The 25,311-nt window shown below is 46.8% G+C and overlaps 2 protein-coding genes across 5 annotated transcripts in view; one reads left to right on the forward strand and one right to left on the reverse strand.

Annotated features, from left to right (window-relative positions):
* The first annotated feature begins 3,787 nt into the window (after positions 1–3,787).
* Positions 3,788–21,042, forward strand: POLR1E (RNA polymerase I subunit E). Of its 2 annotated transcripts, XM_002743097.6 has the most exons (12): positions 3,788–3,963; positions 4,542–4,645; positions 5,719–5,795; positions 7,417–7,502; positions 9,868–9,926; positions 10,715–10,859; positions 12,577–12,684; positions 13,289–13,385; positions 15,724–15,857; positions 18,459–18,540; positions 19,320–19,451; positions 20,661–21,042. In XM_002743097.6, the coding sequence occupies exons 1-12, from the start codon at positions 3,888–3,890 to the stop codon at positions 20,818–20,820; spliced, it is 1,260 nt and encodes a 419-aa protein (XP_002743143.1). In that variant the 5' UTR covers positions 3,788–3,887; the 3' UTR covers positions 20,821–21,042. The 2 variants fall into 2 exon arrangements, with proteins under 2 accessions (XP_002743143.1, XP_054113882.1); XM_054257907.2 differs by lacking the exon at positions 5,719–5,795.
* A 1,982-nt stretch (positions 21,043–23,024) lies between these two features.
* Positions 23,025–25,311, reverse strand: part of FBXO10 (F-box protein 10) — a 53,056-nt gene continuing 50,769 nt past the window's right edge. For all 3 annotated transcript variants that reach the window (XR_013535441.1, XR_013535438.1, XM_035252286.3), the window contains one exon: positions 23,025–23,769. Coding sequence is in view for 1 of the 3 variants with exons in the window: in XM_035252286.3 (XP_035108177.1) it covers positions 23,592–23,769 (178 nt within the window). In the remaining 2 variants the exon portion in view is untranslated. The remainder of the gene's footprint in view (positions 23,770–25,311) is intronic.

A 25,311-nucleotide genomic window follows, 5' to 3' on the forward strand; every position in this document is an offset into this window, starting at 1 on the left:
ATTGATTTGTTCCGTACTTATTGAGGGTCTACTATGTTCAGGAGTTGGACATAAAGCAGTGATCAAAACAAACATAAATCTATTTATTAATCCCAAAACTGTTTATTGTTTTTTTTTTTTTTGAGACGGAGTTTCGCTCTTGTTACCCAGGCTGGAGTGCAATGGCGCGATCTCAGCTCACCGCAACCTCCACCTCCTGGGTTCAGGCAATTCTCTTGCCTCAGCCTCCCGAGTAGCTGGGATTACAGGCACGCGCCACCATGCCCAGCTAATTTTTTGTATTTTTAGTAGAGATGGGGTTTCACCATGTTGACCAGGATGGTCTCGATCTCTTGACCTCGTGATCCACCTGCCTCGGCCTCCCAAAGTGCTGGGATTACAGGCTTGAGCCACCGTGCCCGGCCCCAAACTGTTTATTGTTAACCCCAAATAAGTTTAGTGAGAAAATGATCAATGGGGGAGACAATCACACAATTAAGCTCTTCTTTCTTCAGCCTTCTTTCTTCTTTCTTCTTCTTCCCTTTTCCTTCCCTGAACAATCCAATCCAAAAATCATGATGTGGGGTTGAGCAAGGTAGCCTTCCAAGGGAGAAGGCCTATGAAAGCTAAATGCAACACATGGTTCTTTTTTTTTTTTGAGATGGAGTCTCACTCTATTGCCAAGGCTGGAGTGCAGTGGCGTGATCTTGGCTCACTGCAACTCCACCTCCTGGGTTCAAGTGATTCTCCTGGCTCAGACTTCCAAGTAGCTGGGATTACAGGCACTCACCACCATGTCTGGCTAATTTTTGTATTTTTAGTAGAGACAGAGTTTCACCATGTTGGCCACGCTGGTCTCAAACTCCTGACTTCAGGTAATCCACCCACCTCGGCCTCCCAAAGTGATGGGATTACAGGTGTGAGCCACTGCACCCAGCCAACACATGATTCTTGATGGGACATTTTTACTATAAAAACATGATTGGGCCAGCTGCAATGGCTCACACCTATAAACCCAGAACTTTGGGAGGCCAAAGCGGGAGGATTGCTTGAGCCCAGGAGTCTGAGACCAGCCCTGGCAACATAGTGAGACCCAGTCTCTACAAAAAAAAAAAACTGAAAAATTAAAACAAAACAAAACAAAAAAGCTGGGTGTGGTGGCACATCTATATTCCCAGTTATTCGGGAGGTTGTGTTGAGAGGATCACTTGAGCCTGGAGGGTCAAGGCTGCAGTGAGCCCTGGTTGCCACTGCACTCAAGCCTGAGTGACAGAGTGAGATCCTGTCTCAAAAAACAAACAACAAACATTGGGACAATGGGTGAACTTAAATGAGATGTGAGGATCACATGGTAGTAATGTACCAGTGTTAATTCCCTTTTTTTTGGCACCCAGGCTAGAGTGCAGTGGCAACATCACAGCTCACTGCAGCCTCTGCCTCCCAGCCTCAAGCGATCCTCCCACCTCAGCCTTCTGAGTAGCTGGAATGACAGGTGTGTGCCACCACATCTGGCTAATTATTTTTTGTAGAGACAGGGTCTTGTTATGTTGCCCAGCCTGGTCTCAAACTCCTGGAATCAAGAGATCCACCTGCCTCTGCCTCCCAAAGTGCTGGGATTTCAGGCGTGAACCACAGCGCCTGGCAGTTTGCCGATTCTGATGGCTGTTTTGTTATTTAGGGAATGTTCCTTTCTATAGGAAATACTATAGTCTTCAGGGGTGAAAGGATATCAGGTTGACAACGTACTCAATGTTTCAGGGCAAAAAAAGTTCTTGCAGTGTTTCTTTAAGTTTGAGATTGGGTTATTAGAAAAGCGTGACAAGTGCTCACTCAGGCAAAGGGGCGTGCAGGCTTTAGGGTTAGTCCTAGGGTCCTGAGTGTTGGAGGTGGATGTGAGCATGTGTGGAAAGCAGAGAGTCTTGAAAGAAGGTGATCTGGAGGACAGAGAGGAGTCAACCCCAATTCTTGCCGTTCAGTGGAATGCATCTTTGGGCAGGGTCCTCGGCCAGGGTCCATGGTTAAAGGCCCTGCTTTCGCCCTTTTTCTGCTCTGAAAACTCCCCGTGCAGAAGAAGGGTTGAATCGGCAGTGAAAAAGGGACATGTCCATCAGCTCAGACTCTTCTATCCCACTTCAGGATCTCCTGCCCAAATGCTCTGGGTTTGCTGGGCTTCTGTTCCTTCACCTCAGGGTTGATTGGGACACAGGTGTGCCCGCCACGGCCCACGGTGGGGAGCTGTTGGCCAGACTGTGGACTGTGGGTAACACCCCCCCAGAGCCACCAAGGAAGGAGAAATGTGCAGACCCCAGGCACAATTAGTGCCTGAAGTATAACTCGCTGCTTACTTAGTCCCATATAACCTTTCTATATAATCATATACTAATTTACTGCTTACTATATCTAGCTTATATATATAATCATACTTAGTTCCATATAATCTTTCTATATAATCATATAGGTATTGTAGTCAGAGCTGTACTGACACATTAAGGGCTGATTTATAGAATCCTTCTATATAACCATATAGTAGTTTATAGTAGAAGGAATGCCTACAGCAGTCACAGAACAGAAGCAGTACATGGGAAAACAGCCAGACCAGGACAAGAACCAAAGACCCAGGTGGCGTCCCTGCCTCAAAGGTCATACGCTGTATGGCAGGCTTGGAGCAAGAGCCTCTCCTCCTGATAAAGGAGTTGTAGCACCTTGCATCCAGTTCCTGTGGAAAGTAGGCCTCTGGCCTGAGATCCTGCAAATAATCGAGGGAGAAGAACCCCTCTGATGTGACTAGTCACAATGGCTGTACACCCCGTCAGCCTTTTCTCGCTTCTGTGTTAGCTCAAATCAGCCTCCCATAAATATCTTAAGAGAAGAGCACAAGTCTGTCAGCTCCCACTGCATTGGCTTACAGTATCTTACTATTAGAAATCCTTTGACTCTCCAGCCCCCAGATAAGAAGTGCCGCCACAACACCTGTTGCACACAGCCCACCTCCTTGCCACGGTAACCTAATGGGGGTGGACCCCTTTTCTGTACATGACCCTCTACTACTGCGCACGGCCCACCTCTCTGCCCAGATGACATAATGGGGTGGTCCTCTCGCTTGCGACTCACGTGATTATGTAGGCCCTATCACTAAGCCTATAGATAATGACCTAATTTACGACCCTTCCCCCTGCTTGTACCTAATAAATACAGACGCTTCTAAGCGTTCCGGCCTTCGCCTGCCTCCCCTCATAGGTGGCATGGCCCCATGAGTCCAGATACTCTTCACCAGTTCTTCAGTGTCCTGTCTCTTTACTTCTTGGATCCTGCACTTCAGCACAACATAAGGGACACCTCACAACCCTGTGGGGCCCAACAGCCCTACAGTGGACAAAGCTTGTACCTAGAGCTGGATCTCCTCGTGTGCAGGTGGGAGGCTCTCCAGATGGTTCTTCGCCAGCGGCCACATTTAGTTGGGGGTCAAGCAGTTCCGATCAGAGAATTCTAAATTTGAACTTGGTCTTTCAGGTTTTGGGAAGATGTGTTTGTCACGGTAGGAGAGAGAGAGAGACTATTCTCTCTGTAGACGGTGCTGAGCGGGAAGAAAGCCCACGGGAAGCTTAGACTGAAGCTGCAGGACCCTTTGGCTCCTCGGCCTCTGGACCTACAAAACCCAGAGTGGCGGCGAGCGCTGAGCCAATCAGGTGCTGCGCCTCGGCCGGCCGTGCGGGGGGTGTGGCACCGTGTAAGCGGAAACCACGCCTCTCTACGCGGGGGGCGGGGCACGTGTCTCGCGCACCTTGGGCAGTGCCCGGCGGAACCACGCCTTTTCCGCTAGCCGCGCGGCCTGGGCTTCCCTCGTGTTTAAAAGAGCTCTTGTGGCTGCTGCTATCTTAACTCCTGTGCTTGGAGGCCAGACAGTCGAGATGGCGGCAGAGGTGTTGCCGAGTGCGAAGTGGCTGTATTGTGGGGCGCCCGCTGGAAGCCAGAGAGCTGTACTGGGTAAAGACGGCGGATCTGGAGCAGAGCTCCTCTAACCCTCTCCCCTTTCGTCTCGGTGCCTCAGCTGCCCTCTCGCCCTCTGTTGGGCCCCTCCCAGCGGGGCCAGGACCCCACTAGTCTCCACCATTCTCTTGGGCTCGGTCAGGGCTCCCCTCTGAAACTGCCGTCTTTCTGTCACTACCTCCCACCGGATAGGAATATCCCAGGCACCCGCTCTCCAGGACTGTGTCCAGGACCCTGCTGTCCCCTCACCCACCAGGTCTCCCACCTCCCCCATTTCCCTCTCTTCACTGGGCAGGGGTTCTTTCTGTCACTTTAGGTGTGGACCAGGCCTTTGCTGCCAGGCTCCCTCGCCCAGACATTCATTCCCTCTTGTCACAGCCCCTCCCCAGGGTTCTCACACCTCCCTACCCTCTCTTCTCAGCTGGCCCGGATCTCCTCCATTTCCCTTGAGGTCAGGACCCAAGCTTCCTTGCCATCCCCATTCCGACACTCCCTCCCTCCCAGTGACAGTCTAGTCCCGCCATACATTATGTGTTCTTCTGCTCTCATCTTATTCTTGGGCTACACTCTTACAGTCCAGTTCTCCAACGGGAGGCTGCAGAGTCCAGGCAACATGCGCTTTACCTTGTATGAGAACAAAGATTCCACCAACCCCAGGAAGAGGAATCAACGGATCCTGGTAAGTGCATTAGTTGCCAGGTGCCTCCACCCTGGGAGTGTGTGGATATGGGAAGGAGTGAGGGGAGGAAAAAGGGAGTAGCAAAAGGACCTTTGAAGAACTCTGATGCCCAGCAACTTGGGATGTGGGGACAAACTCCATCTTTCATTCATTCATTTGTTCTTTCAACAAGCATTTATGGAACCCCCTCCGTTCCCTGTGCTGCAAGCTTCTAGGGAAACAGCCAAATCAGGCCTGGCCCCACTCGGAGGAAGTTCGTACTCTAGAGCAGGGTTTCTCAACCTCAGGACTATTGACATTTTGGGCCAATAATTGTTCATTGTGGGGACAGTATCCCTGGTCTCTACGCACTAGCACTAGAGTGGATTTCCCTGGATTGAGAAGCTCAGCTCTAGAGAGATGAGAACTGGCTGTGAGAGACACTTTTACACAAAGCTCTGAGGCCACGTGGGAAGAGTACAGAGCAGAGTGAGCTCAGTGGGAGGAGAGGTCTCTGCCAGAATGCCTTCCTTGGGGAGGGCATGTTGGAGCTGAACCTCGAAGAACGAAATGAGAATTTGGCGGTCAAGGTTTGATGTTCCAAGTGGAAAGTATAGTGAGGATAAATGCAGAGAAGCAGGAAAGCTTGCTTATGATTGGGAAGTGAGTCAGCCATGGTCTTGAGTGTATATAAAGAATAGTCATGGGAGAGATGGGCAAAGAAGATCAAAAAGGGCTTGGACTTTGGGCCAAAGAGAGATTGCTGACAGAATCACTTTGTTGCATACCTCTAAGTGCTAGAAGCCCAGGGCCTCTCTCTCAAGTCCTGTGGTAGAATTCCCCCAAGAGCTTTTCATACCATTTAGAAGCTAGCAATATCTGAGGCTTCTCTTTCAAAAGTCATCTTGCTTTCCCTCCAGGGACATCCCGTATTGCCTTAGAGATAGTGGGGCTGGATCATCTGCCAGAGATGAACTAGTTCTAATCCATTGTGGGTCTGGATTCTAAAGCTTCAGCAAATGTAGAAAAGAGAGATGATGCTTAATACCTTTCAACATTGGTTGTAAATGGAGTTTCCCCTCTCTGCATTATAGGCAGCTGAAACAGATAGGCTTTCCTATGTGGGAAACAATTTTGGGACTGGAGCCCTCAAATGCAACACTTTGTGCAGGTAATGGCAGGGGAAGGGACAGTGGGAAGGGAGTGGTGGCAGCATTGGCACTGCTGTTTCCAGTCTGTTTTAGGGGCAGTAGAAGAAATCTAGAGAGGTTTACTAGATGATCCCTGTGTTCTTCGTAGACCCAGAGCCTTCCCCTCCCAGCCTATAGACATTACTATAAAGAAAAGAGAACTTAAATTTCCTAAAAACCTCATTCATTTGTAACCTTGTTTATTTATAGCTGTCTTATTCCAAAAGGCAGCTCTCTCCATTAATTTGGAATGTGTGACTAGGTCAAAGCTTGTGTGAAGTTTACCTGGGAACTAATGACAGGTAAAGAACTTGGTAGTGTTGAAGGATCTGGGCTGGGAAAGAGGAACCTGGGATTCCTGTCCAGCTGTGCTGCTGATTGACTGAGTGGCTGGGCAACTCTGCCCATCACTAACCCCTAGTCTTCTCCTCTGTACAATGAAGATTGTCCAGCCAGAACTGTGTAACTCTCGGGTGCTGGCGTGATGAAGACAGGGCCCCGTGATGGCACCCAGCGATGAAACACAAACCAGGCCCTTTCAGAGCCCTGCTAAACCATACTCCAGTAGAGGTCAGATTGGTGTATACATGCTCTGAACTATAACCTGCACTCTCCCCTCTCAAAGATGCTCTAGTTCGGATTGATCTCCTCCGCATTTACTTGGTTTTGCCACCGTAAAACTGGTGTGCCATAAATTCTAGTGTAATTCTAGATTCCTACACCCCAAAAGAGCTTTTCATTATTGTACAGCAGCAAGCCCAAATGTGATCAACTACCAGAATTACCTGGTAGCTTTTTTTTTTCCCCCAGGACTACCTCATGTCCCCCGATCCCATCCCATCCCATCCTTTCCTTTTCCCTCTCCCTGCAGAGAATTGCTTTGGGATAGAGGGAAGGGGAGATTATTGTTACCCATGAGTAGGTGATACATTCCTCAGGTGTGCGGGCAGAGAGAAGGTTGACAACTTTTAAACAGGAAAAGGGCTAGGCGCAGTGGCTCACACCTGTAATCCCAGCACTCCTGACCTGAGGTCAGGAGTTCGAGACCAGCCTGGCTGACATGGTAAAACCCTATCTCTACTAAAAATACAAAAATTAGCCAGGCATGGTGGGATGCGCCTGTACTACTTGGGAGGCTGAGACAGTAGAATTGCTCTGGGAGGTGGAGGTTGCAGTGAGCTGAGATCGTGCCACTGCACTCCAGCCTGGGAGACAGAGCAAGACTCTGTCTGAAAAAAAAAAAAAAAAAAGGCCAGCTGTGGTGGCTCATGCCAGTAATCCCAGCACTTTGGGAGTCTGAGGCACGTGGATCTCCTGAGGTCTCGAGACCAGCCTGACCAACATGGAGAAACCCCATCTCTACTAAAAACACAAAATTAGCTGGGCCTGGTGGTGCATGCCTGTAATCCCAGCTACTCAGGAGGCTGGGGCAGGAGAATCACTTGAACCCAGTGGCAGAGGTTGCTGGGCACCAGGATCGTGCCATTACACTCCAGCTTGGGCAACAAGAGGGAAACTCCATCTCAAAAAGGAAAAAGGAAGCTGTACAAATAATATTTTTGAATAATCCATTGTTACTTCTATTATTCCTTCTTTATTCAGGCACTTTGTGGGAATTTTGAACAAGACCTCTGGCCAAATGGAAGTATATGATGCTGAATTGTTTAACATGCAGCCACTGTTTTCAGGTAGGTCCCAGCCATGAAAGCTGACAGAAACAATGCATAGTTTGGGTTTGCTGGATTAATTGGCCTGAGTTTTAGATTTATAAACACATTTTGTAGTTATTTTCATTTATTTATTTTATTCTTTTTTTCTCTGCTTTGTCTGTGTTGAGAAAATGGTTATATATATATATTGTGTGTGTGTTTTTTTTTTTTTTTTTTGAGATGGAGTCCCACTCTGTCGCCCAGGCTGGAGTACAGTGGTGTGATCTCGGCTCACTGCAACCTCCACCTCCCAAGTTGAAGTAATTCTCCTGCCTCAGCCTCCCAAGTAGCTGGGACTACAGGCGCATGCCACCACACTTGCCTAATTTTTATATTTTTAGTAGAGACGGGGTTTCACCATGTTGGCCAGGCTAGTCTCAAACTCTTGACCTCAGGTGATCCACCTGCCTCAGCCTCCCAAAGTGCTGGGATAACAGGCATGAGCCACTGAGCCTGGCCTAGAGGTTTGTATTCAGCATGCACTTATTGATGATCTCCTGCATCAGGCATGAGGCTGTGGATATGGCAGTAAGCAAGACATCCTGTCCCCATGGTGTTTAGAGACTTGAGGTGGGAGGTTCATAAAAGCAAGCTGTGCAATGATCAGAGCAGAATATTAAAGGACATGTCTGATATAAAATCTTTTCCATCAAAGACCTTTCTTAATTCTTAACCGTTATAATTAGGATAAAGAGGTTTTAGAATCTCTGGTAGACAAAAAATTGCTTATTAGGTTGTATAGTAACTTTCATGTTGAGGACAAGTCTCCTCACTAATTTGGGGAAGATGTATTTTTTTCCCTAATCTAGTGGAAGAATTTACATTGCTTCTCTGCTTTGTCATGTTAGAATGCTCAGGGCTAGAGTGAGACCTTCCAAAATAATAAATAAGAGGGTCATACTTAAGGGGCTTCTGTTCCTTAAATCTCAGAACTTGAATCCTTAGTGATGCTCTTGAATATTGAGAACCATGGCAGGATAGCGTAGTAGATAAGAATCGCTGGGATCATGGTGAATCTGCCTGATACCTCAGAGGCATTACTTCCAGCTTTATTCTCTCAAAGCAGTGCTTCTACCCCTTTTGAGAATCTGATGAGGACCTGGACCTACTTCTGAGAAACGTATATAACACACAAATATATATATGGGATTTTAAAAAAATATGGAATTTTACACCTAATTTTTATTTTTTTTTGAGACCCAAGTCTTACTTTGTCACCCAGGCTGGAATGCAGTGGCACCATCTGGGTTCACAGAAGCCTCTGCCTCCCAGATTCAAGCGATTCTCCTGCCTCAGCCTCCTGAGTAGCAGGGGTTATAGGTGTGCACTACCATGCCCGGCTAATTTTTGTACTTTTAGTAGAAATGGGGTTTCACCACGTTGGCCAGGCTGGTCTTCAACTCCTGGCCTCAAGTGATTCACCCACCTCAGCCTCCCGAAGTGCTGGGATTACAGGTGTGAACCACTGTGCCTGGCCAAATTTTACACATAATTTTAAAGGGCTCTTGAGTCCTGACACCTGTCTGTGAATTTCGTAGGGGTCCCTCTGCTTTGCAAACATATATAACTATATTTAAGTCATTCTCCAATTGTTCTTATAAAATCCAAGGAGGCAAGGAAAATTGTAATTTTAACATGTTAATTAAACAGATTTTTGCTCTTGTATGTAAGAAATTTGTAAGTAGGAGTTTATTCTAGCTAGTACACACACACAGATAACATTTATCTTAAGTCCTTATTATGTGCTAGTCACTGTTCTAAGCACTTTTGATGTACACAGCAACCTTCTGGAGTAAGTACTGTTGTTTTTCTTTTTAACCAGTGATGAAAGTGGCACAGAAGTTAGATGACCTTGTCATGGGTGATGTCTGAGATAACAGGCAAGGTCACTCGAGAGCTTGTGCTGTTGTCTGCTAGGTTCTACTGCCCCTTATTTGAGTAATTTGTAGATGATTAGAGAGCATCGTATAAATACCACATACCTCATGTTCATGCCTGCTTTTAGGTCTTTCACTAAGAAAGCAAAATTATTTCTTCAGAAGAGCCAAGGACTTGTTTTCCAATCCTGTTTGCCACCACCTGGTGAACTGCCCTGGGGCGAGTCATTTCTAAAATGAAGAAGTTGGGCTGGATGACCCCTTCATTTGACTCTCTCATTTATTCTTCAAGTTCTTTAATTGTATACTAAAGCTACGTATTAAATATTCACAGTATGCACTCATGTTAGGCTCAGGGAAGTCCTATAGTAAAAAAATCTATTATTCTTAGATAGACAAATGAATATTAAACCCTATTACTATTTGTAAGCCTTCCACTTGACTTTTCTTTCTGTCTGTTTTGATAGATGAATCAGTTGAGAGTGAACTGGTACAAGAGAGTCAGACCAAAACTTATAGAGAAAAGGTGAGTGTGAGAAAATGAAGATGTGGGACCTTACGCAAGTTCCTTCTAAACCCTGGTTTTTCCATCATTAAAATGAGCTTATTGAACTCAAGGGTCTGCCTAGCTGCTCCCAGCTCATTCAGTCTGTTTCGCTGGACAGTTAGTTTGTACCTGCAGAAGCCTTCTTGGTCCCACAGAGAGAACAGCCCCTCTCCCATCTGGGGCACACAGCTCTGTGCCAGTGTTTGATGTTGGTTCTCCAGGCTGATACAGGTGTAGCATGATGCTTATTTTTAGGATTTTGTCCAAGTTTTAGAATATATTGGTTGTAGCCTGAAAACTTTCATGTTAAAACAAAGTAAACTTTAGGATTTTCAGTGTAGAAGGTCCCTGCAAAGGTCATCTCACCTCAAGATGGCAAATTGATTGAATCTCTGGTGCTATCTGGAGCACTGTATTGAGAAGGGGTGTGAAGCTACCTTTTGGCTCAGGGGGAAGGAGTCAGTGACCTCTTAGCCCTGTTATGGGTATAGGATGGGAGAATGGTAAACTGTGTGCTACAGATTTACCAGCCCTAATTCTAGTCAAGTCTTTTTATTTTACTGATGGAGATGTTGTTGATTGGTCAGTCTGTTAATATCATTTGGTGCTTACAACAATCCTGTGAGGTAAATAGGTACGATTCAGCCTTATTCACAGGTGAGGTAGTGATGGCTCCGGGATGCTGAGTGTGTCCCCATAGTGACACAGCTACGAGGAGCAGTGCCTGCCTGTCCTGTCTCCGGTAACCAGGTTTATCTCTTACACAGATGGATTCTTGTATTGAAGCCTTTGGTACCACCAAACAGAAACGAGCTCTGAACGCCAGGAGAATGAACAAAGTTGGCGGTGATTCTTTGAATCGTGCAGTGGCTAAAGCTGCAGAGACTATCATTGATACAAAGGGTGTGACTGGTAAGCATTTGGAACTTGGGGTAAGAGTCTGTCCATAATGACAGCTTTCTCTTCTCTTGAGATCTTTTACCCACCCACAGATGGAATGCTGGGAGCTAGGGCTGGATTCCTTTCTGCCTCTTGCTGAAGGCCTTCTCAAAGACAGCCTCCAGAAGTAGTAAGAAACATCTGACATGGCCTTGTCTTCTAGTGATCTCACAGTCAAGCACAGGGACAGTCAGTCAAGGGATGGATATGCGCGTGCCTTGGTCATAGTGCTGGGGTTACGGCCTGCAGGGCACAGAGGAGGGAGAAGGCCTCAGGTCTTTCCTTGTGAGTTGTAGGGAAGCTTTGGTCAAAAAGGCTGATGTGTTGATGGAAATGAGCCTCCAGAGGTAGCATTTCACTTTGGGATTGGTGGCTCTTTTTCTGGTATTCAGCAGCTGGAGTATTTAATTGTATTTTTAAATTGAATTAAATTAAATTTTAATTTTAGGCTCACGCCTGTAATCCCAACACTGGGAAACTGAGGCGGGCAGATCATCTGAGGTCAGGAGTTTGAGACCAGCCTGATCAACAATGGAGAAACCTCGTCTCTACTAAAAATACAAAATTAGCTGGGCGTGGTGGCATATGCCTGTAATCCCAGCTACTCGGGAAGCTGAGGCAGGAGAATTGCTTGAATCTGGGAGGTGGAGGTTGCAGTAAGCTGAGATCTCATCATTGCACTCCAGCCTGGGCAACGAAAACTAAACTCCATCTCAGAAAAAAAAAAGTATTTATTGTTCAAATACGTTAGAAGAATGTAAGAGCAGCTTTCTTTCTACTGTTTTCAGAGATGAGGTCTTGCTATGTTGCCCAGGCTGATCTTGAACTCTTGGCTTCAAGCAGTCCTCCCGCCTCAGCTTTCCAGGTCGCTAGGATTATAGGCACACACCACTGTTACTGTGGGCAAGGCAGTTTTTCTATTAAGAATGGAATTCTAGTAATTTTTGGAAAATCTTTCCATACCCTATGATTATATAAATTTCAACACGTTTACAAATGTATGTATGTATGTATGTATTGGAGATGGGATCTGGCTGTATCGCCTAGACTGGAGTGGAGTGGTACAGACATGGCTCACTGCAGCTGTAAACTCCTGGGCTCAAGTGATCCTCCTGCTTCAGCCTCCCAGTGGCTGGCACCACAGGCACCTTTTGGAGAGACAGGGTCTTGCCATGTTGCGCGGGCTGGTCTCAAACTCCTGGGCTCAAGCCCTCCTCCTCCCGCCATGGCCTCCCAAAATGTTGGGATTACAGGTGTGAACCACCACACCTGGCCACATAGTTATTCTTGTAGGGCAGTTAGTGTTATATTCTGAAAGGTTTTTTTGCCTACAGTATGTAGCAAAATATATTAGAAGTTAAGCCATTAAAGGCTATTTTGGATGCCCTTCACTTTTTCATTTTGTACTGTAAATGCTTGTTAGCACAGCTGTCTCTCCTAACTCTATCCTAAGTTACTTGAGGAGAACTTTGCCACCTCCACCTTCTCCACTGCCTAGCGCATGTTTGTTCATGAGTGAAGATAGCAGTCCTGAAGCAGTCAGCCTGATGGGGAGGCCAGGTCACTTTGCCGGATGCATTGAGACTTGGGATTTCCAGACCGCTTGTGGTCTCAGGTACATAGACTGAAAGGAATGTTGGCTAACCTGAAGCAAACAGGGTGATACATGGATTGTTTCTTTATTGAAAAGCTCTGGTCAGTGATGCTATCCACAATGACTTGCAAGGTGACTCCCTCTACCTTCCTCCCTGCTATGATGATGCAGCCAAGCCTGAAGACGTGTATAAATTTGAAGATCGTATCCTTGCAGTAGAAAAGCTCCCTTATTTCACAAGTTGGGATGTTTGCATGTGAGTGCACAGTCAGGTTCTCTGAGGGTGTCTGTGTTCTTGTGACATTCACAAGAAACTCCATCCAAACCTTTGCAGTTGCCCAGTGCTCTTGCCAGGAGGTCAGCTCGGCTTCACTAGCTAAGGGACCAGCCCTCTGGGATTCAAATCCATTCCTCAGTAAAATGCCAAATGCTGCCCACAGCTCAGACCTGTGGGGGTCACTCTCCATGGATAGTCAAAATACAACTTTTCAACCAGGTAAATGCCCAAAGTCTAGGGAAGACCAGTTTTGTAAGAGGAAGGGTTGGAGCTTAGAATTTCACCACTCTATGGGTCCAGTCAGAAGGAAAAGGCCTGTAGTGGCTTTGTGATGAGAAAAGGCAGAAAAGGCTGGGCGGGGAGTGGGCTCTGGGCTGGGAGTCTGAGAACTGAGTCACCGAGCTCTGCCCTTACATGATCTGCCCTGTGTGATTGCCTCTCTGAGCCTCAGTTTCCCTGTCTGTGAAAGAGAAGATCAAGCTAGTTGGATGTTTCTATTTTGGTTGGATTATATTCTTGACCTGTAACTAGTTCTTTCCCCTGTGGAGTATGAAGCTCTTCAGAGTCCATCTGAAGCTTTCAGGAACGTCACATCGGAAGAAATACTGAAGATGACTGAGGAGAACAGGTAGCCCAACTTGGGCAGATGAGGGCTCTGGGGAGTGCTGTTGGGACACAGCAGTAGTCAGACACTGAGCAGGTCCTTTGGGTGTCAGTCAGTGAGCAGGTATGTCTGTTCAGCATTTGAACATGAATAAGCCAGTGTTTTCTTGAATGTTTGGGCTTCCAGGAGCTGTGGGTCACAACAAGGGAGAGGGTTGGTCTCTGAGTGCTTGGGACCTGCAACAAGGCAGAAGTTGGCGAGGTCTTCTACTCCAGGGCTGGGAACCAGAGCTGCCTGTGTCACCCAGTGTCATGCTGATGCTGATTGTCACTGGTAGGGCCCAAATGCTGGCCTGGGAATGAGTGCTGGCCAAAGTGATCGTTTCTCTGTGAGGATATACTAGGCGGACTTTTCTAATGTTAAATTTATGTATTTAAAATAGTGTATATTTTAAATAATTCAGAGGTTATTTCCTTCTTCATCCTCTTTTTGCATTAAAACAGCTTCTTTTATGATGATGGTGAGTTTTTTTGCTTTTGAGTTTTTTCTTTTAATAATTTCATTTTGATGAAGAATTGTCAATCTGAGATTTGTTCCTCCAATTTTTGTTTTAAAATTTTACTGGTCAGTGAAGTCCAGTGCCTTTCCAGTGCCTTGGAATTATTATTATTACTTTTTTTTTTTTTTTGCTTCAAAGATTTATTTCCAAAGAAGAGCTCATTACTAGTTCGTAGTTGTCTTTTTTTTTTTTTGAGACGGAGTTCCGCTCTTGTTACCCAGGCTGGAGTGTAATGGTGGGATCTCGGCTCACTGCAACCTCCGCCACCTGGGTTCAGGCAATTCTCCTGCCTCAGCCTCCGGAGTAGCTGGGATTACAGGCACGCGCCACCATGCCCAGCTAATTTTTTGTATTTTTAGTAGAGACGGGGTTTCATCATGTTGACCAGGATTCTCGATCTCTTGACCTCGTGATCCACCCGCCTCGGCCTCCCAAAGTGCTGGGATTACAGGCTTGAGCCACCGTGCCTGGCCTTTTTTTTGAGACGGAGTTTTGCTCTTGTTACCCAGGCTGGAGTGCAATAGCGTGATCTTGGCTCACTGCAACCTCCACCTCCAGGGTTCAAGCAATTCTCCTGCCTCAGCCTCCCGAGTAGCTGGGACTACAGGCGTGCACCACCATGTCCAGCTAATTTTTTGTATTTTTAGTAGAGACGGTGTTTCACCTTGTTGACCAGGATGGTCTCGATCTCTTGACCTCATGATCTACCCCCTCGATTGTAGTTGTCTTAATGTTATTGTAACTCAGGGGCAGTTGCAGGAACAAGCTCTGAGCTGGGAGTCTGAAAATAGTCCTCGAGTTCTGCTATAATCTTCCCTCTTGAAGCCTCAGTTTTTCCATCTGTAAAATAAGGCAGCTATGAGATGATCTTGAAGAGCCTTTTTATCTCTGTGAGTCCAGGGTCTTGCTAGCAGTAGAACGGCATGAAAATAATGGTGAGCATTGACTGAGCCTTTCCATTTGTGCCAAGCACTGTTCTAAGTGCTTTACTGGCATTGTCTCTTTTCATCCAGAAAAAAATCCTTAGGAGGAGAGTACCTATACTATCACTGGCCCCAATTTATAGGTGGAGAAACCAGGGCGCTAGATGTCAAGAAACTTGCCCAAGCCATTAAATGGCAGAGAAAGGATTGAAACCCAGGAAGGCTGCCTGCAGACTCTATGCTCCTGACTGTGAAAACAGAGGTCAGCAAACTATGGCCCACATGCCAAGTCTGGCCTGCTGCCTGTGAAGAAGTAATGTATAAATAAAGTTTTGTTGGAGCACAGCCCTGTTCATTGACTTAAGTAATATCTGTGGCTGCTTTTGCGCTACAATGGCAGAGTCAAGTAGTTGCAACAGAGGTTGTGTGGCTTCCAAAGCCTAAAATATTTACTGTCTAGCCCTTTATCGATCCTTGCTCTAAACCGTGTTCCTCCTGTTATAAGGAATGTTGAGTGTGCTGGTCCTTCATTAGCTGCTTTTTTTTGGTTTTGTTTTTTGTTTTTTTTTTGAGACAGGGTCTTGCTCTGTCACCTAGACTGGAGTACAGAGGCGCAAGCACAGTGCACTGGAGCCTTGACCTCCCGGGCTCAAGTGATCCTCCTGTCTCAGCCTCCCGAGTAGCTGGAACCACAGGCGTGTGCCACCAATGCTGGCTAATTTTTTGTGGAGCTGGGATCTTGCCTTGTTGCTCAGGCTTTCATCAGGTGTTGAGTGTGTCAGGGGTGAGAGGTGCCTGCTATTCTCATTGTAAGAGGGCAATAGTTCCTGACAGCACATCTTACCCTGACACAGGCCTCCCTTTCTTTTCCTTGTTTTAGCCATTGCACATTTGTCATAGACGCACTGAAGTCTTTGCCATCAAATGTGGAGAGTCGAGACCACCAGGCCCGACGCATATGGTTTTTGGATACCCTTATCAAATTTCGAGCTCAGAAGGTAGTAAAGCGGAAAAGTAAGTCTATGATAGACATTTTATTCTAATTGTATTCTAGTCTATTATTTGTCTATAATTCTTAGATGAGTTCTAATGAGAGAAGAAAATGGATATGTCTGTCCAAGTCCGTCAAATGTGAGATTCCTGCCGCTACTACTGACATGTCAAGGGGACTTGCCAGGACTGCTTTTCTCTCTGGATCTCCCATTTTCTTATCTGAAAATTGGGGCATGATGGATTATATGATAGTTCAGGGCTCTTCCAGAGCTGACATTTGGTACTTCTGTTCTTCATTAGGCGAAGTAGAGTATCCAGGTTAAATCAAATGAAAACTTTAAGGGACTATTAGAACAGACATCAGCCAGAGAGAGAGAGAGAGAGAGAGAGAGAGAGAGAGAGAGAGAGAGAGAGAGAGAGAGAGAGAGAAGAGAGCACTTATATGTATGTATATGAGATACACATGTATCTCGAAGGCTTGTGGCAGGTTTGTGTTGTGTCGGCTTATTTCTAACTAGAGTCAATCTGATGGTAACCCAGGGTCACTTGTAGCTAGGACCCTTTGTGGGTCACACATTCATACATACCCAGAGTTGGAAACCCAGGAGATATCTATGGTTTTAGGGACAAGGTGTGTTTAGTTGTTGGTACTGTGACTGGGCATCCAATAGTCTATACTGTTGTTTTTCAGTGTAGTTATGTGTTGCTTAAGGATGGGGATATGTTCTGATAAATGTATCCTTAGGAAATGTTTTCATTGTACAAACATCATAGAGTATATTTACATCAACCTAGATGGTATAGCCTACTACAAACCTAGGCTATATGCTATAATCTGTTGCTTCTAGGCTGTAAACCTCTACAGCATGTTACTCTACTGAATATGATAGGCGGTTGTAACACAGTGGTATTTGTGTATCTAAACATATCTAAACAGAAAAGGAATAATAAAACTATATTATAATCTTATGGGACCAGCTGGGCATGGTGGCTCATGTCTATATCTCAGTGCTCTGAGAGGCCAAGGTGAGAGAATCATTTCAGGGCAGGGGTTTGAGATCAGGCTGGGCAACATAGCGAGGCACTGTCTCTACAAAATTAAAAATATTAGCTGGGTGTGGTGGTACATGCCTGTAGTCCCAGCTATTTTGGAAGTCTGAGGCAGGAGGAGCATTTGAGACTAGGAGTTCAGGTTACAGTGAGCTATGATTTCATCACCGCCTCGGTGACGGCAAGACCCTATGTCTAAAAAAATCTTATGGGACCATTGTCGCATGTGTGGTCTGTCATTGACAAAAAAAAAAAAAAAAAACAAAACACACTATCATGTGGGGCATGACTATATATGCTTAGTCATTTTTTTTTTTTTTCGAGACAGGTTCTCACTCTGTCACCCAGGCTGGAGTGCAGTGCTATGAGCTCAGCTCACTACAACCTCCATCTCCTGGGTTCAAGCAGTTTTCCTGCCCCCATCTCCCAAGTAGCTAGGATTACAGGTGGGCACCACCACACCCAGCTAATTTTTGTTTTTTTTAGTAGAGATGAGATTTCTCCATGTTGGCCATGTTGTTCTTGACCTCCTGACCTCAGGTGATCCACCTGCCTCGGCCTCCCACAGTGCTGGCTGGGATTACAGGTGTGAGCTACCGCGCCCAGTCTGTATTTGCTTAGTTCTTTTTTTTTGAGATGGAGTCTCACTCTATTGCCCAGGCTGGAGTACAGTGTCACAATCTCAGCTCACGGCAACCTCCGTCTCCCGAGTTCAAGCGATTCTCCTGCCTCAGCCTCCTAAGTAGCTGGGATTACAGGTACACACCACATTACCTGGCTAATTTTTGTATTTTTAGTAGAGGTGGGGTTTCACTGTATTGTCCAGGCTGGTCTCAAACTCCTGATCTCAGGTGATCTGTCCACCTTGGCCTCCCAAAGTGCTGGGATTACAGGTGTGAGCCACCTCGACCAGCCACTTAGTTCTTATTTTCACATTCCAATTCCACCTTTCCCTCTCTGTCTCTCTGAGCTTTCAGCACAATTTTGTTTTCTAACGTCATGTTAAATCTGCGTCCTACTGGGACGCCTGTGGCTCACGCCTATAATCACAGCACTTTGGGAGGCTGAGGTGGGTGGATCACCTGAGGTCAGGAGTTCCAAACCAGCCTGACCAACAAGGAGAAACCCCATCTTGACTAAAAATACAAAATTAGCCAAGTGTGGTGGGGTATGCCTGTAATCCTAGCTACTTGGGAGGCTGAGGCAGGAGAACTGCTTGAAGCCAGGAGGCAGAGGTTGCAGTGAGCTGAGATTGTGCCATTGCACTCCCTCCTGGGCAACAAGAGCAAAAATACGTCTCAAAAAAAAATTCTGTGTCCTTAGGCCTCGGGCTGTGGTTTCTTGTTACTGGCCCCTCACCAGCATCACTCTTGCAGGGAGGTCTGCCAGCAGAAGTGCACCGAGCGTGTCTGCATTTTGCCATGGCTGTTCTGCTTTGTGGGTCCTGCTTCTCTTACCACCTGGTTCTGGTCATTACAGTGGCCCAGCTGTTGGCCTTTTCTCTCAGCTCATGGTTGAGGTGTGGCCTGAGAGTTTTAAGAGAAAATGATAAAACTTAACTTTGTGTTGTAGATTCCCTGGGACCTGACATTCCCCACATCATCAACACCAAACTGCTGAAGCACTTTACCTGCTTGACGTACAACAATGGCAGGTCAGGGGGTGGTTTCTGGGATTTTTCCTGTGCAAGGGAAAGCAGGTAGGGGGAGTGAGGAGCGGGGGCTTGGACTCAATTTCATGTCCACAGATATGCAGTGCTAAAGAGATTGCTGCCATTTGGAAGTCTCCTGGGGCCCCAGAAAGTTCAGCAAACGCTAAATATTACTCTGTCCTTTTTGGAAAAGTATTGTCTTTTGGGAATCTTAGAAGCTCTGGGAAGTCCTACAATAGAGACTTGTTTTACGTCACATACTTCTTTTGAGGAGCCCTTCGTGATGTCCCACAGAGCTGGTGTTCTTCGCAAAGGCAACGTTGCATGAAAGGGCAGGCCAACTTGGGGACTTTGGGGAAAGACCCACAAGCAATGCCCGTGGGCTTTCCTTCCTGCCATCTGCATGGAATGTGTTTCCTGCTCCTGGGTGTGCTTTGAAGAATCAGCACAGTTGATTTGGGAATGAATGTTTTCCCAGCAACCCTGCTATGCAGGCGGGGACAGACTCAGAGGGCCCTCACCAGCTCGAAGTGCTAGTGGTACCCAGGGAGTGTGTAGGCCCAGCTTTCTCTCTCCCTCTCAGAGGGAAATGTGGACTGGCACACTGCTCCACTGTGTATGAGGCCCAGGAACCTTGGGAGGGCAAACAAGCCATCTACATTCCTTTTCCTTTCCTTTAGTTCCTGAGTGCATATGGGAATACGCTTGGATGTTCTTATTTTGCTTTTGGAGAAATTGTCTTAGACTTTAATTTTGTTTCTTCATTGCCATTGATATTCTAGATTACGGAACTTAATTTCGGATTCTATGAAGGCGAAGATTACTGCATATGTGATCATACTTGCCTTGCACATAAATGACTTCCAAATTGACCTGACAATGTTACAGAGGGACCTGAAGCTCAGTGAGAAAAGGTGAGCACAACAGAATAAAGAGCTCCCTGCAGGGCACCTTGATGTCTTACTTCTGGTACCACTGGAAAGCATGAGGCGCCACTAAGGGAACTGAGGATTTTTAAATGTAGGAACAACTTGGAACTAGAGGTCTATTTTCAATGAATCAATAATTGACTGAATGAGCAACTAGACATTACTGAGTGCCTTCTCTTTGCAAGGCACAGTCTTAAATTGTCATTATCTCATTGATTTCCCTAGAAAACAATTGAAGAATCAGGTTTAGAAAAGTACATGACTTTCTCAAAGTTATACAACCAAGAGGGGAGCAGTTGGACTTCAGACCTGAGCCTTTCCATAACATTCTGTTCCTGAATAACCAAGCAGCCTCCATTCTCTGAATTTCTGTTACTGGGGAGAGGGATTTTGTATGGTTCTGAGGATGCAGCCAAGGATGGAAGTTGTAGGAGAACCCAACTGCCACTTAGTAAGAAGAGCTTCCTCAGAATCAGATGGAAGGGCTTGCCCAGGGGAGGTGTTCAAGGACAGGTGGAACCTTGAACCACTGTTTGGCAGGGATGTCATATTTGCATTTTTCTGACCCGACTGGGAGAGCTGGTGGTGGGGATGACCTTTCAGGCTCCCTCTAACCTTGTAGAGGAGATTCAGACAGTAGGGGCAGAGCTGCCTGGGAACCTAAACCGTGGGGTCAGCTGATCTTTGTCAGTGATATAGGGGCATGTGATATCCAGGGACCCAGATGGTGTCTAGGAGATCCAGTGAACACACCTCCGTCTGGACTCTCCTAGCAGTCCATGGAGGGACTGTTCTGAGAGCTGTCCACAGACCGTGTTCCCACAGGCCCTGGGGCTGAAAAAAGAGAACAGGTACTTGGAACCCATCAGATTCTAGCAAGTGCTCAATGCTGATTGCTAAAAATTTGGTTATGGGTGGTAAAGAAAGTTGTCCATAGGGCTCTAAGATAGTCTGGTTTTTCATCACCCACATGGATCTTTCGAAGGGCGGCACATTAAAATGAAATTGTCTATCTGAGGGCTTTCAGTGGGTGAGGGGACCTTGCCTGTCCCTCTGCCTGGGGCTTTGCTCCTGCTGGCAACCTTTGGGATTCTGTCTTTATGGCCTGGAGCATGAATGTGCTGCTACCTTTTGCCATACCTCCCTGAACAGTCACATTGAGGAGTCTCTCCCATTGTTCTGTGTCTTCCTTAGGATGATGGAGATAGCCAAAGCCATGAGGCTGAAGATCTCCAAAAGAAGGGTGTCTGTGGCTGCCGGTGATGAAGAAGATCACAAACTGGGCACCCTGTCCCTCCCACTGCCTCCCGCCCAGACCTCAGACCGCCTGTCAAAGCGGAGGAAGATTACCTAGGTGCCTGCTTTCCAGACAGGAGATTTTGGCTGCATCATAGCCACTGGCTGGTCCTATTCATTTCCATTTTTATTTTTTAAAAAGGAAAGGCTCACACCTGAAATCCCAGCACTTTGGGAGGTTGAGGAGGGAAGATCACCTGAGCTCAGGAGTTCGAAACCAATCTGGGCAACATAAGGGAGACCTTGTCTCTACTGCAAAAAATAAAAAAATAAAAAGTCAGGTCTGGTGGTGTGTGCCTGTAATCCCTGCTGAGGCAGGACCATTACTTGAGCTTGGGAAATCAAGGTTGCAGTGAGCTATGATTGCATGGCCACACTCCAGCCTGGGCGACAGTGAGACCTTGTCTCAAAAAAGTAAAATAAGGAAAAAAAGAAGCTTTGCTTTGGCCCAGGTATTGAAGCCAGAAGCCAGCACCTCCATTGTGCTGTCTTATGCAGAAGTAAAAAGTGATGGCCAGGTTGGACTTCATCTCTCTCCTTTGGCGTTATTGCTGTGATTATAAATGTCAAGTTTCCCACGTTGGTTCACCAGTCTGGGGATTTGGGAGGGTGGGGCGTGGCTTAGGCTCAAGGATCTCACCTGGCTGAGTCAAATCTAATGGATGAAGGTTTCCAAAGAGAAATGTGAAGCGGCATGCTTAGGTCTGGAAGGGCCAGTGGAGTACGTGGTGAGGAAGGAGGATCAGGTTCAGCACACCTGGAAAATGATGCTTCAGAATTTATCAGAAGCTAACTGGGTCACCATTGTGATGGGGTTCTTACATACCAGTAGGGTACAGCCTGTTGTAATGGGGTGGAGCCAAGTCAGAGGAAGTGGTGACCCAACTTCTCTGCCTGGCTGAAGCCACATAAAAGGCAGGAGTCAGCTTTGAAAACCACACCTTGAAGAGGATGAATCAGTCAGTGTTCAGTTCAGAAAATAATTTGCTCTAGGTATTTTTTTTGTGTGTGTGTGACAGAGTCTCTCTCACTGTTGCCCAGGCTGGAGTGCAGAGTCGTGATCTCGACTTACTGCATTCCAGCATCAACCTCCCAAGTAGCTGGGGTTACAGGCACCACCACACCTGGCTAATATTTGTATTTTTAGTAGAGACGGGGTTATACCATGTTGGTCAGGCTGGTCTTGAACTCCTCATCTTATGATCTGCCCGCCTTGGCCTCCCAAAGTGCTGGGATTACAGGTGTGAGTGTGAGCCACCATGCCTGGCTGCTCTAGATGTCTTAAGAAAGGATTTTACTATATGGATAGGGTGCTATAGAATTGTGAGATGGGCTAGAGGACTGGGAATTGGAAGGTTGTCATCAGGACTGCTGAGTTTAAAAACACTGCTGGGGTTGCCATCAGGGGGCTCAGAAGCCATTTCTACTCCATAACTGCTTCTGGAGATTCAACACTGGGATGCTGAGTTCAGCTACCCATGCTTTCAGGGTTTGCATTTCCACCACCTTGTCAGCAAAGACAGCCAAAAGATCAGGCAGCTGGCCTCCACCTTGCTTCCTTCTGGTGCACATATATAGAATCCTAGCAGCAAGGGAGTCTTTGAAATAGGTTTCAGCTCACCAGCCTCTAGTTACAGCAGGCATTCTAGAAGGACATTAATGGATACTAACTGCTAACCAATCGTATGTGCCACTGAGGAGATGGACAAGTGGTGTCCAGAGGGGTGCAGTAAGACAGGAGTGTGACACAGGAAGGCTTAGGTACTTGGCCTGGGCCCATCCTCAGATCTCCAGGGTCCTGCTTCAAGTGGGAGCAGCTGAGATCTGTGATACTCAGTGCTTGGAAGGCTGGGTCAGTGAAGGGAGGGAGGGAGAGCTCAGCTCTTCTGAGAGAAGTTTACCCAGCACCTAGGGGCCTCCATTAGGGAGTCACGATAGAATGGAGTCTTGCCTGAGCTTTGTGACTTTGACACATTCACAGTCCGGTTCAGTAAAGTCCTTTGGGAGCTGTCTTCCTCTAGCAGAGGTGTGGGCAGGGAATCAACTTGCCTCTTTAAGCCATGAAAATCAAGTATGTGACGACTCCTTGGAAAAAATCTCTCAGAAAAGGACTTCTAAAGCATCCTCAGGGTAGAATGTGTGATTACTTTTAAAGTTCAGATGGGTTTGACACTTTGAGGCTTATTTCTGGGAATGACTGGACACAACTCTTCCATCTATAAGCCCCAGTATATGCCCAAACCAAGGAGAGCCTTCCAGAAATGCCTCTTAAAATATAAAACTTTATTTTGGTTATTGAGGTTTTTGTTAGTTTTGGTTCACAGAAAAGTAATTTCTTAGAAAATAGTAAAGGCAGCATTTTGTACAGCGACTCACATTGGGGCCACCAAACAAGTGCAAAGGACAGTGCCAGGGATAGAAGAAGCCAACACTCTTGTGCCCAGTGTCCTCAGGGAGAAGCCAGTGCTCCTGGCTCCCTCCAACCCCTCCCATCACACCCAACACAGCAGCACCTAGGGCCCGATAGAACCAGCCATGCAGCCAAGTGCACGACAGTGACCCCTGCAGGCTGGTGAGGGCCCCAAAGGAAAGGCCGAGTGGGAGGGGATTGTTCAGGCTGAGCTGGCCCTGCATCCGGCCCCCTTCCTCAAGCTGTGGGGTCTGAGCTCACCTGGCTTTGGGACTTTGACACATTCACAGTACGGTTCAGTAAAGTCCTTTGGGAGCTGGCCTTCCTCTCCTCAGGCCACTAATCCCACCTCAGCCCCAGGCTGAGAGCTGGGGACACAGATGTGGCCCTACCTACAGGGAGCACACAGGCCTATGTCCTCACAGGATGGTGCAGAAGACACTGCGGTTGCTGTGGTAACCACCACCTTCCACGCGGGCTGTGATCCTCGTTGCCATGGCTGTCACCTTCTGCCCATTGTGGACTGCTGAGGGGCGTCTGAGAGAGTTTTCGAGGTGGGGCCGTGCTGGTGGGTTCACCAGGCGCCACGTATCAGACCTGGAGGTGCAAAACCGAAGTCAGTGAACTTCCGAGAGGTCTACAGTGCACAGCACAGTCTTAACTTTGGTTCCAGATTAGTGGATCTAGGTGTTGAAATCTGGACGTAGGTTCTATTTTCCAGGTTAGTGTGAGCCCAAAGAGGTGGGATGCTGAGAAACTAAGGGGCAAAAGTTCTGCATTCCACGTCCAGCTCTGCCTTCAACTCTGCACTAACCTTGGAAAAGGTCTATGGGCCTCAATTTTCCCACTTTGAGACAGGGTCTCACTCTGTTGCCCAGGCTGGGGTGCAGTGACACGATCATGGCTCATTGCAGCCTCAACCTCCTGGGCTCAAGTGAGCCTCCTACCTTGGCCCCGCAAAGTGCTGGAATTATAGGCTTGAGCCACTGCACCCAGCCGATTTCCCCATTTTAAGTAAGAATGGATAAGATCATATGGTGGTTGTTGTGAGACAGGGTCTCATTATGTTGCCCAAGCTGATCTTAAACTCCTGGGCTCGAGTGATCCTCCTGCCTCAGCTTCCCGAGTAGCTGGGATTACAGGTGCGTGCCATATTGGCCAGGATGGTCTCGATCTCCTGACCTCACGGTCTGCCCACCTCGGCCTCCCAAAGTGCTGGGATTACAGGCGTGAGCCACTGCGCCCAGCCCAGGATTTCTTTTATATGACATTTGGGAAAATCCAAATCTATTGCGGATGGAAGTTGGTGGGTTTCTAGTCATCCAAACTCATAGAGAGTATGGAGGGGCAGGGAAAAATCAAATCATAGTGAAGCTGTGGTCGGAGTTTTCTGATGCTTGAGTTATAAGGAACCAACTTTACACATAGCAAATTTCTATTTGCTTAAGGCCATTGTCTTATGTGTATTTTTATGATAATCATGTTACAATGAAAGGATTGGAAAGGTGTGAACAGAACCAGAGGTTGGCTACTAACAGGTGAGTAAAAAGGCCTCAGCTATGTTGGGAGGACTGTATGTGTTTGAGTTTGGCAGCAGGGGAGCACTACTGAGAAGGAGTAATGAAATGAGAGGCTAGAAAAGACAATTAGGACCTCAGGGTGCACACTGGACAATACCAGACCTGGCATTGGCCAAGTCCAGGCTGTATCCTGTACCCTGGGGTCTCCAAAGGGGTGAATGGTGGATCCCAGGGAATCTACAATATAATCTGCTGGGATATGGGAAGAAAATATTAGAATTTTGATTTGTTTTTAACTTTATACTTGAAAATTTTCTATTTTGGGTATAGTTTATAATGTAAATAATATACTGCTACAATAGACACATATAAGTTATAAACAGGTATACTGGCTAGGTGTGGTGGCTCACACCTGTAATCTCAGCACTTTGCGGGGCTGAGGCAGGTGGATCACCTAAGGTCAGGAGTTTGAGACCAGCCTGGCCAACATGGCAAAACCCCATCTCTACTAAAAATACAAAAATTAGCTGGGAGTCGCACTACTGCACTGCAGCCTGGGAAACAGAGTGAGACCTCGTCTCTAAATAAATAAATAAATTGGTATATCTACATTGGGGGT

Source organism: Callithrix jacchus, chromosome 1, assembly GCF_049354715.1.
Source record: "Callithrix jacchus isolate 240 chromosome 1, calJac240_pri, whole genome shotgun sequence".
NCBI classification, from domain to species: Eukaryota; Metazoa; Chordata; class Mammalia; order Primates; family Cebidae; genus Callithrix; species Callithrix jacchus.

Bases quoted from the DNA above. Each gene is read 5' to 3' on its own strand.
- POLR1E (XM_002743097.6), top strand. From the start codon at position 3,888: ATGGCGGCAGAGGTGTTGCCGAGTGCGAAGTGGCTGTATTGTGGGGCG. The intron at 5,796-7,416 runs GTAATGGCAGGG...TTCTTTATTCAG, and splicing joins AAATGCAACACTTTGTGCAG to GCACTTTGTGGGAATTTTGA. The intron at 19,452-20,660 runs GTGAGCACAACA...TGTCTTCCTTAG, and splicing joins CTGAAGCTCAGTGAGAAAAG to GATGATGGAGATAGCCAAAG.